General features: G+C 50.2%; 1 protein-coding gene across 1 annotated transcript in view; it reads right to left on the bottom strand.

Moving 5' to 3' along the window:
• slc4a3 (solute carrier family 4 member 3) overlaps positions 1 to 19,348 on the bottom strand; it is a gene marked incomplete at both ends in the record, with an annotated part of 476,263 nt that overhangs the window by 86,123 nt on the left and 370,792 nt on the right. Inside the window, one exon of the mRNA XM_084311393.1 lies at positions 1,572 to 1,708. Coding sequence (XP_084167519.1) covers positions 1,572 to 1,708 — 137 coding nt within the window. The remainder of the gene's footprint in view (positions 1 to 1,571; positions 1,709 to 19,348) is intronic.

The raw sequence follows: 19,348 nt of genomic DNA, 5'->3' as shown, positions 1-19,348 counted from the left end.
AGTGTGCGAGTGTGCACAGCGTGTGTGTCGTGTGTGTGCTAATGTGTGCTTGTGTGTGTAGGGTTCAGTGTTCTGTGACCCTCAGTGTTCATTGTTCAAGGCTCTGATGGCCTGGGGGAAGAAGCTGAGCCGAAGCCTCTCTGTCCTAGTAGCTGGTGTTCGCAGGCGTCTGCCTGACCTCAGCAGCTGGAACAGGTTATTGGGGTGGTGAGGGTCTTTCATTATTCTGCAGGCTCTGGATTTGCACCTTTTGTTGTATAGAACCTGCAGGGGAGGTAGTGCAATACCTGTGGTACGCTCGGCAGAGCGCACCACTCTCTGTAGGGCCTTCTTGTCCTGTGCCGTGCTGTTACCATACCAGGCAGTGATGTTTCCAGTCAAGATGCTCTCTACAGCTCCGGAGTAGAAGGACTGGAGTATCTTCCCCGATACTCTGAACACGACAATCGCAAAGTAATTGCTTGACTTAACATGTACATTTTTTTTACAGGCCAAATACAATGGCGGTGAATAGGAACACTGTCTGTGATTTCCCCAACAGTAGGCATGGCCGTGAAAAACCCCAAAGTAACCGGATGTGCCGATCTGATTAATCCATTTTCTGGTTACAATACTGTAACACATTCAAAATGACAGTTCTTCCTCCCACTCGGATTTGAATACTTATATTATTTAAATTTGTCATTTGTACCATTGAGGAGGAACATTTTTGGAACACAGAATTTGCCCCCAGATTATGGTATTGCTACATATCAGTTTCTCAAAAAAGGATTTTTGTGGTGCAACTCATAATAGTTGATTGGGTGGAATATTCAACTAAAAGATGAGATCATTGACAGAACAAAACACAGCAAGTTCATAACTAATTCAACAGTCTTTAGTAGATGTTGTAATAAAATTAGGAGACAACTTATAATGATTATCCATCATTTATTTGGGTTATTTGAGATATACATTTTTTTATCTAAAGAATAATCATAACATTGAATTCATGTTATATGGAAACGCCTCCAAAAATATTGACTCACTCTTGCGCTTTGGGTGTTGCGCTTTAGTTTGGCTGTAATTTTCAGGGTTTCAATTGGGGCAAACGTTGATGAGCAATCTGGCAGCTGAATCAGTCTCTGGCTGACTCACCTTCAATCAATAAGATTACCGTCAAGTTCAGAAACCACTATTCCAACTAAACAACTCTCTGCCAAAACATGACAAAACGTGTCATGTCATGAGGTGAGACTGGAGCTTGGTCCATACACAATGAAGCGACCAATCTCAAACTCTGCCCTCTTTTTTTGATCCTCCAATCACAACTGTTGCTTCCCTCGGAGGAAGAAAAGAGGGCGGGGTTTTGGACAGGTCAAGTGGGAAAGATGCAAAAGGTGAGAGTGCCCAGGGGAATGTGTATACAGGTACATATTCTGTTTCAGAACGGAGACCACTACTTAAAGCTTATTTGGGTATAAAAACTCAATACAAATATTCTGCGATTCTTACTTCTCTGGTCATAGGCCCATGGAAATAACATTTTAATTCTCAATTTGGGTTTGGCGTTTGTGATTTTGTTACTCCACCTCGTGGGTTTTCCTCTCCGTCACTCTCCTCTTCTTCTTCAGGCTGGACAGGGGGGTGGAGTTCCGTGACAGCTGACATCGTGACAACTTCTTCACCAGGTGGTGCCTCACCCCGGGGTTGTCCTCGAACCTGTGACCTGAAATGAGCGACCACAAGGTGTTGGAAGAAAAAAAAAGGAAAAAAAGAGAACACCGCGCTGGCCTTGGGGCCGGATTTCCACACCAATTTCCCGAATGGAACACGCTGATGAGTAATTGTGAACTCTCCTGCTACTAATTACCGTGGAACAACTCTGGATGCAACTCATTATTTCCTTGGATTCACAAATGTATCAAAATTATTAAAACCTTTTTAGGTTATTATAACCAGAAAGAAAATACACATGGCTTTATTATTGGAATCAATGTATTGTATTAATGCAAATGTATGTTGTAAAAATGAATAAATGAATGAATGAAAAAATATCCGATCAGAGATCAAAGAATGGGCAGCTCTGAGGGTGGAGTTGTGCTTTACACTGGGACATAACAAAATACATTTAGATGTCTATTAAAGTTTCCAGCAGACTTAAAAGGAACATCCAGTAACAGGAAAGAGGGGTGAAGCGGAATCGGCACCTACCCTGGGAAAGAGACAGGGGTCATTATTTAGGTGGGGGGTTCACCCACATATGTTTGGGAGTTCACAAAGCGTAATAAAATTTGCGAACTCCTCAGCCCGCAGACCATATTTGATTGAATTATAGCATAATGAAGAGGTCTTCCCATGATGATAGGAAGGTCCTGGATATGATTTGCTGCATGAGACAGGGGCGCATAGGGCTTTGGCTTTATAGGGACAGGGGGGGTTGGAAAGAGTTGGGGAGGAACCAGGCTAACCACCCACGTGGAAAGATCCAGTAAGAAGACCAGAAGAGCCAACGCATTATATGGAAACTATAAATCATGCATCATGAGCTTGGTTTTAATACCTGAATTCTTGTAAGGAATGTTAGTATGTCATGAGCATAAAATAAATGGATACTATGAGGCATAGAAATCATACATGACATTACCGTTTAAACATCAATCAAAGTGTGGTCATGCTCATATAAAATATCTGCAGTATAGTAAAAGTGGCTGTATGTATAAGAATTCTCTAAAGAAAACGTTTTACATGGGCAGGCTGTGATAGATAGTGATGGTTCTGGTGGTAGTGTGTGTGTGTGTGTGTGTGTGTGTGTGTGTGTGTGTGTGTGTGTGTGTGTGTGTGTGTGTGTGTGTGTGTGTGTGTGTGTGTGTGTGTGTGTGTGTGTGTGTGTGTGTGTGTGTGTGTGTGTGTGTGTGTGTGTGTGTCTGTCTGTCTGCATCTCGTGTGGTTGCGTGTGTGGCCGAGGTTGTAAGAATGCAGGTTATAGCAGCGTTGCGGTCGCCTTTGTTTGAGGAGAGGTAATTTAGTTACGCCACACGCACACCAGCCACACGCACATACACTCGCGGGTCCCGCGCGAGAACACGCTCGTGGCCGGGCACACCGTGTCCGACTTCAGAGCGGGTGGAAGCGCACAAAGGAAGGAACAACTGTAAATGCCTAGTCTATATGCAAAGTCAGTCCCCGTTTGAAGATTGTTTTAAGATTTCCAGCTCCAGTGTTCTATTGTCCATTTTGCATGTATAACCAGTTATTATATAATTAATTAGAATGTTAGAATTCATTTTAGAATGATGATCAGTGTGACTGTACTCCTGAAAAAGTATAGTACTATGGTTTATTTGTATTGGGAAAGATACAGACACATTAGCTGGTTGAACAACACCTATATATGTGTGGTAATAATGCAGATATTGAGTGTATTTCTGTGAAAATACGCATGGCGCACGCATCTGAATCCAACCAAAGCGAAGGAAAAACGATCGCTTCCAGCCCGCGTGCGGCCGATGGGCACAGCTACTTCCGTTAACATGGGAGCGAAAGTGAAGCGCTGGTCGCCCGCCCGCCTTCGTACGGCTGGTGTGTCTGGGCTGTGAGTCATAAATGTTGGGACATTCTGCTGCATCACGCTGTCCTCAGGGGAACGGGGGGAAGCTTAAACCCAAGGCAGGGTAAGTTAGGAAGCAGTATTTCGGTTTGTGGGACTGAAGCCTCCCAGGAGTCCTCTGGGCAAACGTCACAGACTCAGACATGGGTCATCTAGTCTCTCCTTAGAGACTCCATAGAGGAAACAGAGCAAAAACCAAGCATGGGGAAAAAAATGGGACTTTTTGTTTTTGTTTGTTTCTCTCCTTTTCATGGATGCTCTCCTTCCATCTCACTATTCTGTGGCACTCGAGAATAACACAGGACTCCACTTACATAGTGCAGGAAGATGTAAACAAACCCTATGCAGTCCTCACTCACTCACTCACTCACTCACTCACTCACTCACTCACTCACTCACTCACTCACTCACTCACTCACTCACTCACTGTTAGCCAATATGCCCCTAGTGGCAGTTCACAGGCATGGCACATTGTGCCAGATCAACATCTCTACATGAGAATGCTTGTCATCTATGATACTGTGTCCTTGTTCAGTCCCAGACCCACAGTGGGTGATGTAGTTGGTCCCTGAGATCCAGGCCCAGTCGGATTGTCACCGGATATTGTATTTATTTTTGGTATTTGAGTAGTATTTGTAACTGAGGGGTTACAAAACCCTGACTGTATTAAAGATTGTGATAGATTAAACCACTACTACATATTATTATTACTTGCCAGACAGTACAGTTAAATATGGCAGACACTCAATAGACGGCACAGTGACAAAGAGATAACGTTTACAGTATTTTATTATCAATGTCAAATATACAACTGAGAATTATTTGGTCGCTCTTTTATGGCGAATGATATTAGAATGTCAGAGTATCAAAGTCAGTGGGAATGAATAATTCCTAGGCTAATAATACTAGACCGGAACGCTGCATGGCGTGAGATGGCGATATAGGGGCAAAACGAAGGTATAGCTGGAGACTGGTGATTTCCCCCACGGAGTGGTAAGCTCCAGAGGATTGAAGAATAGGCGGATACTCCGGCTGGTCACTGAAGAAAGGGGGTCTCATACGGATCCGGTCCTTGTAATCCAAGTGCTCGATAGCAGGGTAATAGCTCTTAATCCAATGCCCGACGGCAGTGATGATAGCTAGCTAGCTTCGTCCTCGAAGCTAGCCCGATGCAGATCTTCAGGGTAGTTAAATCCAAACGACAATGGTATTAACGATGCTCTTCTACACGGTACTACGTTTGCACAAGTCACTATAATCCACCAACAATGGTTCTACAATATCAAGGTCGTATCTAAGGAGCTACTAGTTATCCATAACGATACACCGCGGTAGGTTCCACTGCTCACATGTCCAATAGTTCTGCTGCTAGGTTCACCTCGTGTTCTGATACTAATTACGTTAAGTCCACACACACTTGCTAAGGTTCACACTAGTTACTAGGTTCACGCTTCACTTCACGTTAGGTTAGGTCGAACTGCTGCTGCTTGCGCCTTCCACAATATATATACTTAGAGTGCTTTCTAGGGCGCAACCGAATCTCTTGTCCGGAATCAATGCGCTGGCCAAGGGCATGTCTCAACTTGTCCGAACTCGTCTTTGAACTTGTCTGGGGGGCGCGACTGTTGGCGCCGCCAGTGCCAAGGGCATTGTCCAATGAGGAAAGCGAATAATGCTATGATTCAAACGGAGGCTTAAAGGGATATAGCTTATATATATAAATAATATACAAGTTATATAAATAATAAAACGTAGATTCTCAGTGTTAATCTGGCCCTTCACAACAGCCGCCTCCTAATTAGTCCGCACCTAATTAGTAAATAAATGGGCACATATTAATATTAGTGTTACGAAGGATCAGATTAAACCGAATATATATATTTATTTATGGATATATATTGAATAGTATTTGTATGTCGTTTGATATCCCTTGTATATTCCTTGTACATATGCACGGAATATCCCTTTAGCCTACTATAGCCCATAATAGTTCATTCTCTTATTGGACAAAGGACCAGGCGCCAGGGGACCAGCCCCTGGCGTCAAGTTCAAGGGTACCGACGAGACATGTCCGTACTAGCCCCGGCTCCGCTCAGGGATACGGCTACCGAAATGAGAGTGGCACTATTTGTTCACCGTGCATATAAATATGGCGCAAGTAAATGTAGAAGTCCCTTACCCTTCTTCCCAACTTAGTAACAGAACGTGAAGCCTCACCCACGATACGACGTGCGGTGAAGTATGGCCTGTTTGGCCCTAGAATAGCATTGAGACTGCGTGCGAATTAATGACTGAATTGTCAGAGTTTGGCACTGTACCGTCGAGTGAGACGTATTTCTATTAAGTAATACTAGTCTATCGTGTATGGTGCATCGTGCGGTTAGAGTTCTATTGCACTGTCTTCTGTACTTGAAGTCTCCATAGATATCGTTGACCAGACGTCTACTACCGACGGCTCTCCTACCCCCCCTACCGGCTTACAACCGGGAGGACCCCCTCCAGAATATCCCGCTATATCATTAAGTGTACCATAGATAATTCCCTAAGAGCCAGGTTGTATACTTGCTTCCTGCGTAACCAGAGATTGGACATTCAGTGTTGATTTGCCTACGAGTACTCATTTGCCTTACAAGTGCATTCAAATGTAAGATAAATATTCTATGTACCTTTTGCTCCATTAAATATTTGATTATTACCTTTGACTGGAACCGATTTCATTGTGGAAAGTGTTCATCATATTTAGATATCGTGTACTGTATGGCCAGTAGTTAAAGTACATAAAGCGGTAGTGGTTTAATGATACCATACTTATCAATACAGTCAGGGAATTGTACCCCTCAGTTACAATTGGTCCTTCGAGCCGGATGGTAATTAGTGTAATATTAATATAGTGGTATTAATATTGAAATGGCCTATGATGAACACTCCACGAAACGGTCCTCCTAAAGTAGAACGCCCGCAGCGTAGACGGCAGCCACCTCAGTACTTAGAGGATTACGCTGCCAGTATACTACCTAGCCTTCTACAAACGGTAAACGCGGTAAAAGTAGAAAGTAAAATTATGTCCGACCCTATCAACCAGGATTCCCCCGACCACAGAGGCCCTAGTGGGTTCTAATGTAACTCACCAAGCTCACGGTGGGGACCAGGAGGGAACTGACACGACTTTACCCCCCGCCAAGACCGAAGAAGTAGTCCCCAGAGAGCTCCGGGAGGAAGACAACCCTCCAGAGATGGAACTCTGCACGGAACAAGATGAGGAGAGCGCCGAGGAGATAGAGCTCCAGGACTCCCCGCAGGAGAACGCATCCCCAACGAGTACTGCCAGGAGCAGATCACCTCAACCAGCGTCTTCCCCCAGCGAGGCGGACAAGATGCTGGCACAGGCGTTCCTCGCCAGCCTAGCAGCCTCCACAGAGCGCGATCGGCTCCAAGCACAGACGCTTAGTGAGCGCGAACATTCTACCATGGAAAGAGAACGCATTCAAGCGCAGCAACGGAGCGACGAAGAGCGTATACGTCTGGAGATGAGACGCCTTCAGACGGAAGAGAATATGGCAAGAGACCGGGCCGACACCCAGCGCGCCGCTGCCGGTGCCCAAAGAGAAGCAGAGCGCGACATCGCTCTCACCAAGCGCGAAGCCGAGCGCGACCGATTACAAGCGCAGCTAATGGAGCAGCTGATCGCCAGGGCAACACCCCATCCCTCCACAAGGGGTTCCAGGGCCTCGTCAAGACACGGGTCAAGGGCACCCTCCCCTAACCGATTAAGCGACCCTGAGCCCGACCACCAGAGAGAGCCTATACCCCCCTCCGAACTCCTTCCCCGACTGGTCCCAGTGAGACCCAGCTACAAGGAAGGAACGGCATACACCGCGGAGAGGCTAAATAGACGACTACAGGATCTAGATGACCTGACAGAGGAAGAAGAGGGAGAAGAGGAGAGTCAAGCCCGACAGCAGCACAGTACTCCACAGGACCAGGAGGTCCAGTACAGCCCAGGCTATACCCCCGCGGCTCTGCGCTACAGACCCCCGACTCTATTCACGGGTGAGCATGACGCACGACCAGTCCCGAGGAATAGCACCTGGACCAGCGGGCCATGGTACCCTGCCGGTACCAGCCCACCGAGAGGCGTAAGAGGAGACTCGCCTAGGAGGCCTCTCTTCCAACGCTCACCGATGTGCCAGCCATCCACGGCGTCATACATTGGCACACCGACGTTTCCAGACTTCACCCATGAGAACCGAGCACAGTACACGGAGCTACGGATGTGCTTAGAGACAATGATGGTGGATGTAGCGGATGAACGCCACAAGTATGCTATCCTATTGAAGCACCTGAAAGTGCCCAGAGCGCACAACATAGAGCTAGCTTATGCCACCTCTACGACCCCATACATCGTGGCTCTAGCAGCACTAGACCAAAGATATGGACGTATATGGGATTACGTAATACAAGAGATAAGGCATATTGACCGCCTACCCCCAGCAACAGACAATCGCTCACTAGACGACCTGTCTATCAAAGTACAATCCCTGGTAGGGATGCTGGGGGCGCAACGAGAAAAGGGTATGCACGAACTATACGCAAACTCGAATGTCGAGAGGATTTTAGAGAAGCTGCCGCCCGCCCGACAGGAGCGCTTCAGGCGGCAAAGAGACCACCGTGATCCTAACGGTCCCGAGCCATCCCTCCTAGACCTAGCCGACTTCCTGGCGAGAGAAGTCAGCAGCCTACGGTTGGATACGTTCGTGCGGAGCACACCAAGCTCCAGAGAGGGACCTAGGAGAGCAAACGATGGCCGAAGATTGGTGACTGTCATGCACCAATCAGAATCAGTACCGAGCAGCAAGAACCACAGTACCCCCTCGATGAAAGAGAAGTGGAAGATGGTGTGCCTGTACTGTGAAAAGGAACACTGGTTGTCACAATGTGACCTGTTCAAGAAGATGACCGCTGAAGAATTGAGTCACTGGATAAAGTCCAACAGGCGCTGTTACCGATGTGCGCGCAGTCACATGGCAGCCGAGTGCCGCCTAAAGAAGAGGTGTAGTCGGTGTGACGGAGCCCACCTAGATGTCCTACACGACAGTAACAGAAGAAAGCCTGCACCATCCAGCAGCACAAAGGCAAGTGTTATGTACATTGACCCCGCTAGCAGCGGGGGCGCCCAGGTGCTCTTAAAGGTGGTCCGCGTAACACTGAGTTACCAAGATAAGGTCATGGACACTTACGCCGTCCTTGATGACGGGTCAGAGAAGACCCTTCTCCTCGCGTCCGCTGCGGCCCAGCTGGGGCTGCGGGGGAGCGAAAACCAGATGACGATTCGGACAATAAGAAGAGATCTAAAGACGATAAAGGGCGAGAATGTCTCCTTCACTATCGCAGCAAGCGGGCAGCCAGAGAGACGGTATAGGATTACTAATGCTTTCACCAGCCAAGAAATAGGACTATCGCAGTACACCTACCCCATCGCCAAGCTGATGGATAAATATGTGCACCTGCGTCAACTACCTATCCCGCTCATAGACGGTGCCACCCCAACCCTGCTGATAGGCTCCGACCATGCAGACCTCATAGTCCCGATAGACCGGGTCCATACAGGACCCAGAGGTTGTCCTGCAGCAGTCGAGACCCGCCTAGGATGGACATTACAAGGCCCCCTCGCCAAGTCTCTTAACCGAACAGCAGCCACTAGCTGCCTCCACTCCAGAGTGACAGAAGAAGACACCACTCTCCTGCAGCATGTCGAGAGGCTATGGACACTAGAGACAATGCCCTTTAAGAACGAAAAGAAAGACATTCGTTCTAAGGAAGATATTTACGCTATAGCCCTCCTCGAGCAAGGGACAAAGAGAGTCACAGTCAACGGAGTGATGAGATACGCAACTCCACTCCTGAGGCGAGAGGGAATGCCCACCTTTCACGCCACAAAAGAAGCGACGGAGCGGTATCTATTGAACACAGAGCGGCGCCTAGCCAAAGACCCCGCTCAAGAGACTGTGTACCGCGCTGAGATTAACAAGCTAATCACAGCGGGACACATAAAGAAAATTGACATTAAAGAGGCCGATCAGACGACCGAATCATGGTAAGTGCCGCACCACAAGGTCCACCACAACGGCAAGGATCGTATTGTGTTTAACTGCAGCTACCAGATCGGATCACAAAATCTGAATAAAGAGTTCTTGCCCGGCCCAACACTCGGCCCCTCTCTACTAGGCGTGCTACTACGCTTCCGCCAGGACAAGGTGGCTATCAGCGGCGACATCAAAGGGATGTTCCTGCAGGTGAGACTAGTGGAGGAGGACAAGCCCCTGCTGCGGTTCCTATGGAGAGAGAGGATCGGAGATGAGCACCCAGCCATCTATCAATGGGAAGTCCTCCCTTTCGGAACCACATGCAGCCCATGCTGTGCTACGTTTGCACTACAAAAACACGTCGCAGAGGACCCAGCAGCAGATGAAGAGGTCCGACAAAGTGTGACAAATAGTTTCTACGTGGACAACTGTTTACAAAGCGTCTCGACGCCAGAAGAAGCCGAGGCTCTTCTACTCAAGCTCCGCGCCTCCCTGATCAAAGGCGGCTTTGATCTCAGGCAGTGGGCCAGCAGCGACCCGCACGTATTGCGCAGCCTCTCCCCCGAGGACAAGGCAGCGAGCAGCGACACCTGGATGGCGACCATCCCAGGAGAAGCCCAAGAAATGACACTAGGACTAGTCTGGCGCTTCAAAACAGACTCGCTCCATTATAGACACAAACCCCTGACCAAGGAGCAGGGAAGGTCGACGGCAATACCGACCACCAGACGGAGTGTATACAGAACACTCGCCAGACAATATGACCCGTTGGGATGTATTCTACCTTACACCACCAGGGCAAAGATGATTGTAAGAGCGCTATGGGACAAGGACCAGGGCTGGGACGATCCCATACCCGAACACCTTGCATCCACATGGAGAGAGTGGGAGACGGAACTCCGCTCACTCCCAGGTGTTAACATACGCCGCAGCTACTTCCCACCCACAGTGAGGCCAGAGACATGCAAGATGGACCTGCACGTATTCAGCGACGCCTCCGAAGTAGCCTACGGTTCGGTGGCCTACTTGCGTGCCCGAGAGGAGGGAGGAGAAATACATACTGCTTTCATCCTGGCTCGCTCAAGAATAGCCCCACGAAAGCAACAATCTATCCCGCGTCTAGAGCTCTGCGCAGCCCTAGCACGAGCGCAGCTCGCCACGTTAATCCAACGTGAACTCACCATCCCGGTGCAAAGAACAATCTTGTGGTCAGACTCCACGACAGTACTCACATGGATCCGGTCTGATTCGTGCAGATACAAGGTCTTCGTGGGAGTCAGAGTCACCGAGATTCAAGAGTTAACAGAAGTAGCGAGCTGGAGGTATGTGGACACCAAACACAACACAGCTGACGTCATCACCCGGGGAATGTCCCTGGATGACCTCACCCGTCACAACCTCTACAGTGACGGACCAGAGTTTCTCAAGCTCCCCGAAGAAGAGTGGCCTACACCCACCCCACGGGAGGCGAGTAAAGAGGAGGCCGAAAACAAGAAACCTATGTTCTGTGGATTGAACACACTCGTCTCCACAGACCCCGACATAGACGACTGCCTCACCCTACAGAGTGCGCAGCTAAAGACATTTCTGTGGCACCACCCAGAGGTTCAGCCCACGACTGACATTTCAGCAGCTGACTACGAAGAAGCAGAACTTCTTCTACTACAACGAGCCCAGAGAGACTCGTTCCCCGATGAGCTAGACTGTCTACAGGGAGCAAAGCCCGTCCCATCAGACAGCAGACTGCTCCACCTAGCCCCCGAGAGCGACGCCCATAGTCTCATCAGAGTGGGTGGTCGTCTGCGGAGAGCCCCAGACTTACCGGATGACGTCAAGTACCCGATAGTCTTGAACAGCCGACACAAGGTCACAGAGCTGATCATAAAGAAATACGACGAGGATGTGCACCACGCAGGGGCAGAGAGAGTCTTCGCGGAGATCAGACGTCGTTATTGGATACTGCAAGGGAGAGAAGCAGTGCGGCGCTTCCAGCGAACCTGTCTAGACTGTCATAAGTGGCGAGCCCAGCCCAGTATACCCCGGATGGCTGACCTACCTCCCTGTCGCCTCCGACTCGGCGACAAGCCTTTTCACTCCACCGGTATGGACTGTTTCGGCCCGCTGTATATAAAGAAAGGAAGAGGAACCGAGAAGCGGTGGGGTATTGTATTCAAATGCATGACCACCAGAGCGATACATATCGAACTCCTTCCAACCATGAGCACAGACTCATTCCTTATGGCCTTCCGAAGATTCACATCACGGAAAGGAAAACCGTCTACATTATTGTCTGATCACGGGACAAACTTCAAAGGCGGAGAAAGAGAGCTGAGAGAGAGCTTCCAAGCTATGGGCCCAGAACTTAAGACCCACCTCGCTCCATCCCAGATTGACTTCCAGTTTAATCCCCCGAACGCACCTCACTTCGGTGGAACTTGGGAACGAGAAGTACGTTCTATAAAGACAGCCCTGTACGCCGTGATTGGGGCCCAGACCGTGGCGGAAGAAGTCTTAATGACAGTCCTCACGGAGATCGAGGGAGTACTGAACTCAAAGCCCCTCGGTTACGTCTCAAGTGATGTAGCAGATGTCGACCCAGTCACCCCCAACACACTCTTGATGGGGCGGCTGGACCCCGCGCTACCCCAGACAATGTACAGGCCTGAAGAAGCGAACGGCCGAAGAATGTGGAGGTACAGTCAAGTATTGGCTGACAAGTTTTGGAACAGCTTCCTACTCCACTACCTACCGTCTCTACAGACCCGCCAGAAATGGGTGAAAGAGAGAGACAATTTGACAGAAGGAACAGTCGTCATGATTATCGACCAGTCACTACCCCGAGCTATGTGGCCGGCTGGCCGCGTAAGCAAAGTGATCACCGGTGCCGATGGAAAGGTCCGAGCAGCTGAAGTGCTCGTCCAAGGGCGGACCAACACCCGACCCGTGGCGAGGCTAATAGAACTGCCAAGGATCCCCGATACTATCGATGACGACCATGACCCCATGACTTTGTGAACTGACTGACCCTCACAGCGGACATTGAGTAGTGGACAGTGCGGTTAATCTGTCTCTGCTTAGCTAATTAGGTGGGACTAATTAGGGGGCGGCTGTTACGAAGGATCAGATTAAACCGAATATATATATTTATTTATGGATATATATTGAATAGTATTTGTATGTCGTTTGATATCCCTTGTATATTCCTTGTACATATGCACGGAATATCCCTTTAGCCTACTATAGCCCATAATAGTTCATTCTCTTATTGGACAAAGGACCAGGCGCCAGGGGACCAGCCCCTGGCGTCAAGTTCAAAGGTACCGACGAGACATGTCCGTACTAGCCCCGGCTCCGCTCAGGGATACGGCTACCGAAATGAGAGTGGCACTATTTGTTCACCGTGCATATAAATATGGCGCAAGTAAATGTAGAAGTCCCTTACCCTTCTTCCCAACTTAGTAACAGAACGTGAAGCCTCACCCACGATACGACGTGCGGTGAAGTATGGCCTGTTTGGCCCTAGAATAGCATTGAGACCGCGTGCGAATTAATAACTGAATTGTCAGAGTTTGGCACTGTACCGTCGAGTGCGACGTATTTCTATTAAGTAATAATAGTCTATCGTGTATGGTGCATCGTGCGGTTAGAGTTCTATTGCACTGTCTTCTGTACTTGAAGTCTCCATAGATATCGTTGACCAGACGGTCTACTACCGACGGCTCTCCTACCCCCCCTACCGGCTTACAACCGGGAGGACCCCCTCCAGAATATCCCACTATATCATTAAGTGTACCATAGATAATTCCCTAAGAGCCAGGTTGTATACTTGCTTCCTGCGTAACCAGAGATTGGACATTCAGTGTTGATTTGCCTACGAGTACTCATTTGCCTTACAAGTGCATTCAAATGATAAATGTAAGATAAATATTCTATGTACCTTTTGCTCCATTAAATATTTGATTATTACCTTTGACTGGAACCGATTTCATTGTGGAAAGTGTTCATCATATTTAGATATCGTGTACTGTATGGCCAGTAGTTAAAGTACATAAAGCGGTAGTGGTTTAATGATACCATACTTATCAATACAGTCAGGGAATTGTACCCCTCAGTTACAATTGGTCCTTCGAGCCGGATGGTAATTAGTGTAATATTAATATAGTGGTATTAATATTGAAATGGCCTATGATGAACACTCCACGAAACGGTCCTCCTAAAGTAGAACGCCCGCAGCGTAGACGGCAGCCACCTCAGTACTTAGAGGATTACACTGCCAGTATACTACCTAGCCTTCTACAAACGGTAAACGCGGTAAAAGTAGAAAGTAAAATTATGTCCGACCCTATCAACCAGGATACCCCGACCACAGAGGCCCTAGTGGGTTCTAATGTAACTCACCAAGCTCACGGTGGGGACCAGGAGGGAACTGACACGACTTTACCCCCCGCCAAGACCGAAGAAGTAGTCCCCAGAGAGCTCCGGGAGGAAGACAACCCTCCAGAGATGGAACTCTGCACGGAACAAGATGAGGAGAGCGCCGAGGAGATAGAGCTCCAGGACTCCCCGCAGGAGAACGCATCCCCAACGAGTACTGCCAGGAGCAGATCACCTCAACCAGCGTCTTCCCCCAGCGAGGCGGACAAGATGCTGGCACAGGCGTTCCTCGCCAGCCTAGCAGCCTCCACAGAGCGCAATCGGCTCCAAGCACAGACGCTTAGTGAGCGCGAACATTCTACCATGGAAAGAGAACGCATTCAAGCGCAGCAACGGAGCGACGAAGAGCGTATACGTCTGGAGATGAGACGCCTTCAGACGGAAGAGAATATGGCAAGAGACCGGGCCGACACCCAGCGCGCCGCTGCCGGTGCCCAAAGAGAAGCAGAGCGCGACATCGCTCTCACCAAGCGCGAAGCCGAGCGCGACCGATTACAAGCGCAGCTAATGGAGCAGCTGATCGCCAGGGCAACACCCCCTCCCTCCACAAGGGGTTCCAGGGCCTCGTCAAGACACGGGTCAAGGGCACCCTCCCCTAACCGATTAAGCGACCCTGAGCCCGACCACCAGAGAGAGCCTATACCCCCCTCCGAACTCCTTCCCCGACTGGTCCCAGTGAGACCCAGCTACAAGGAAGGAACGGCGTACACCGCGGAGAGGCTAAATAGACGACTACAGGATCTAGATGACCTGACAGAGGAAGAAGAGGGAGAAGAGGAGAGTCAAGCCCGACAGCAGCACAGTACTCCACAGGACCAGGAGGTCCAGTACAGCCCAGGCTATACCCCCGCGGCTCTGCGCTACAGACCCCCGAATCTCTATTCACGGGTGAGCATGACGCACGACCAGTCCCGAGGAATAGCACCTGGACCAGCGGGCCATGGTACCCTGCCGGTACCAGCCCACCGAGAGGCGTAAGAGGAGACTCGCCTAGGAGGCCTCTCTTCCAACGCTCACCGATGTGCCAGCCATCCACGGCGTCATACATTGGCACACCGACGTTTCCAGACTTCACCCATGAGAACCGAGCACAGTACACGGAGCTACGGATGTGCTTAGAGACAATGATGGTGGATGTAGCGGATGAACGCCACAAGTATGCTATCCTATTGAAGCACCTGAAAGTGCCCAGAGCGCACAACATAGAGCTAGCTTATGCCACCTCTACGACCCCATACACCGTGGCTCTAGCAGCACTAGACCAAAGATATGGACGTATATGGGATTACGTAATACAAGAGATAAGGCATATTGACCGCCTACCCCCAGCAACAGACAATCGCTCACTAGACGACCTGTCTATCAAAGTACAATCCCTGGTAGGGATGCTGGGGGCGCAACGAGAAAAGGGTATGCACGAACTATACGCAAACTCGAATGTCGAGAGGATTTTAGAGAAGCTGCCGCCCGCCCGACAGGAGCGCTTCAGGCGGCAAAGAGACCACCGTGATCCTAACGGTCCCGAGCCATCCCTCCTAGACCTAGCCGACTTCCTGGCGAGAGAAGTCAGCAGCCTACGGTTGGATACGTTCGTGCGGAGCACACCAAGCTCCAGAGAGGGACCTAGGAGAGCAAACGATGGCCGAAGATTGGTGACTGTCATGCACCAATCAGAATCAGTACCGAGCAGCAAGAACCACAGTACCCCCTTGATGAAAGAGAAGTGGAAGATGGTGTGCCCGTACTGTGAAAAGGAACACTGGTTGTCACAATGTGACCTGTTCAAGAAGATGACCGCTGAAGAATTGAGTCACTGGATAAAGTCCAACAGGCGCTGTTACCGATGTGCGCGCAGTCACATGGCAGCCAAGTGCCGCCTAAAGAAGAGGTGTAGTCGGTGTGACGGAGCCCACCTAGATGTCCTACACGACAGTAACAGAAGAAAGCCTGCACCATCCAGCAGCACAAAGGCAAGTGTTATGTACATTGACCCCGCTAGCAGCGGGGGCGCCCAGGTGCTCTTAAAGGTGGTCCGCGTAACACTGAGTTACCAAGATAAGGTCATGGACACTTACGCCGTCCTTGATGACGGGTCAGAGAAGACCCTTCTCCTCGCGTCCGCTGCGGCCCAGCTGGGGCTGCGGGGGAGCGAAAACCAGATGACGATTCGGACAATAAGAACAGATCTAAAGACGATAAAGGGCGAGAATGTCTCCTTCACTATCGCAGCAAGCGGGCAGCCAGAGAGACGGTATAGGATTACTAATGCTTTCACCAGCCAAGAAATAGGACTATCGCAGTACACCTACCCCATCGCCAAGCTGATGGATAAATATGTGCACCTGCGTCAACTACCTATCCCGCTCATAGACGGTGCCACCCCGACCCTGCTGATAGGCTCCGACCATGCAGACCTCATAGTCCCGATAGACCGGGTCCATACAGGACCCAGAGGTTGTCCTGCAGCAGTCGAGACCCGCCTAGGATGGACATTACAAGGCCCCCTCGCCAAGTCTCTTAACCGAACAGCAGCCACTAGCTGCCTCCACTCCAGAGTGACAGAAGAAGACACCACTCTCCTGCAGCATGTCGAGAGGCTATGGACACTAGAGACAATGCCCTTTAAGAACGAAAAGAAAGACATTCGTTCTAAGGAAGATATTTACGCTATAGCCCTCCTCGAGCAAGGGACAAAGAGAGTCACAGTCAACGGAGTGATGAGATACGCAACTCCACTCCTGAGGCGAGAGGGAATGCCCACCTTTCACGCCACAAAAGAAGCGACGGAGCGGTATCTATTGAACACAGAGCGGCGCCTAGCCAAAGACCCCGCTCAAGAGACTGTGTACCGCGCTGAGATTAACAAGCTAATCACAGCGGGACACATAAAGAAAATTGACATTAAAGAGGCCGATCAGACGACCGAATCATGGTACGTGCCGCACCACAAGGTCCACCACAACGGCAAGGATCGTATTGTGTTTAACTGCAGCTACCAGATCGGATCACAAAATCTGAATAAAGAGCTCTTGCCCGGCCCAACACTCGGCCCCTCTCTACTAGGCGTGCTACTACGCTTCCGCCAGGACAAGGTGGCTATCAGCGGCGACATCAAAGGGATGTTCCTGCAGGTGAGACTAGTGGAGGAGGACAAGCCCCTGCTGCGGTTCCTATGGAGAGAGAGGATCGGAGATGAGCACCCAGCCATCTATCAATGGGAAGTCCTCCCTTTCGGAACCACATGCAGCCCATGCTGTGCTACGTTTGCACTACAAAAACACGTCGCAGAGGACCCAGCAGCAGATGAAGAGGTCCGACAAAGTGTGACAAATAGTTTCTACGTGGACAACTGTTTACAAAGCGTCTCGACGCCAGAAGAAGCCGAGGCTCTTCTACTCAAGCTCCGCGCCTCCCTGATCAAAGGCGGCTTTGATCTCAGGCAGTGGGCCAGCAGCGACCCGCACGTATTGCGCAGCCTCTCCCCCGAGGACAAGGCAGCGAGCAGCGACACCTGGATGGCGACCATCCCAGGAGAAGCCCAAGAAATGACACTAGGACTAGTCTGGCGCTTCAAAACAGACTCGCTCCATTATAGACACAAACCCCTGACCAAGGAGCAGGGAAGGTCGACGGCAATACCGACCACCAGACGGAGTGTATACAGAACACTCGCCAGACAATATGACCCGTTGGGATGTATTCTACCTTACACCACCAGGGCAAAGATGATTGTAAGAGCGCTATGGGACAAGGACCAGGGCTGGGACGATCCCATACCCGAACACCTTGCATCCACATGGAGAGAGTGGGAGACGGAACTCCGCTCACTCCCAGGTGTTAACATATGCCGCAGCTACTTCCCACCCACAGTGAGGCCAGAGACATGCAAGATGGACCTGCACGTATTCAGCGACGCCTCCGAAGTAGCCTACGGTTCGGTGGCCTACTTGCGTGCCCGAGAGGAGGGAGGAGAAATACATACTGCTTTCATCCTGGCTCGCTCAAGAATAGCCCCACGAAAGCAACAATCTATCCCGCGTCTAGAGCTCTGCGCAGCCCTAGCACGAGCGCAGCTCGCCACGTTAATCCAACGTGAACTCACCATCCCGGTGCAAAGAACAATCTTGTGGTCAGACTCCACGACAGTACTCACATGGATCCGGTCTGATTCGTGCAGATACAAGGTCTTCGTGGGAGTCAGAGTCACAGAGATTCAAGAGTTAACAGAAGTAGCGAGCTGGAGGTATGTGGACACCAAACACAACACAGCTGACGTCATCACCCGGGGAATGTCCCTGGATGACCTCACCCGTCACAACCTCTACAGTGACGGACCAGAGTTTCTCAAGCTCCCCGAAGAAGAGTGGCCTACACCCACCCCACGGGAGGCGAGTAAAGAGGAGGCCGAAAACAAGAAACCTATGTTCTGTGGATTGAACACACTCGTCTCCACAGACCCCGACATAGACGACTGCCTCACCCTACAGAGTGCGCAGCTAAAGACATTTCTGTGGCACCACCCAGAGGTTCAGCCCACGACTGACATTTCAGCAGCTGACTACGAAGAAGCAGAACTTCTTCTACTACAACGAGCCCAGAGAGACTCGTTCCCCGATGAGCTAGACTGTCTACAGGGAGCAAAGCCCGTCCCATCAGACAGCAGACTGCTCCACCTAGCCCCCGAGAGCGACGCCCATAGTCTCATCAGAGTGGGTGGTCGTCTGCGGAGAGCCCCAGACTTACCGGATGACGTCAAGTACCCGATAGTCTTGAACAGCCGACACAAGGTCACAGAGCTGATCATAAAGAAATACGACGAGGATGTGCACCACGCAGGGGCAGAGAGAGTCTTCGCGGAGATCAGACGTCGTTATTGGATACTGCAAGGGAGAGAAGCAGTGCGGCGCTTCCAGCGAACCTGTCTAGACTGTCATAAGTGGCGAGCCCAGCCCAGTATACCCCGGATGGCTGACCTACCTCCCTGTCGCCTCCGACTCGGCGACAAGCCTTTTCACTCCACCGGTATGGACTGTTTCGGCCCGCTGTATATAAAGAAAGGAAGAGGAACCGAGAAGCGGTGGGGTATTGTATTCAAATGCATGACCACCAGAGCGATACATATCGAACTCCTTCCAACCATGAGCACAGACTCATTCCTTATGGCCTTCCGAAGATTCACATCACGGAAAGGAAAACCGTCTACATTATTGTCTGATCACGGGACAAACTTCAAAGGCGGAGA

The sequence above is a fragment of the Notolepis coatsorum genome (assembly GCF_963971535.1).
Source record: "Notolepis coatsorum genome assembly, chromosome: 3".
In the NCBI taxonomy this organism is placed as follows: Eukaryota; Metazoa; Chordata; class Actinopteri; order Aulopiformes; family Paralepididae; genus Notolepis; species Notolepis coatsorum.
Note: the sequence above shows the minus strand (reverse complement) of the source record. Positions and strands in the feature narration are given on the sequence as shown.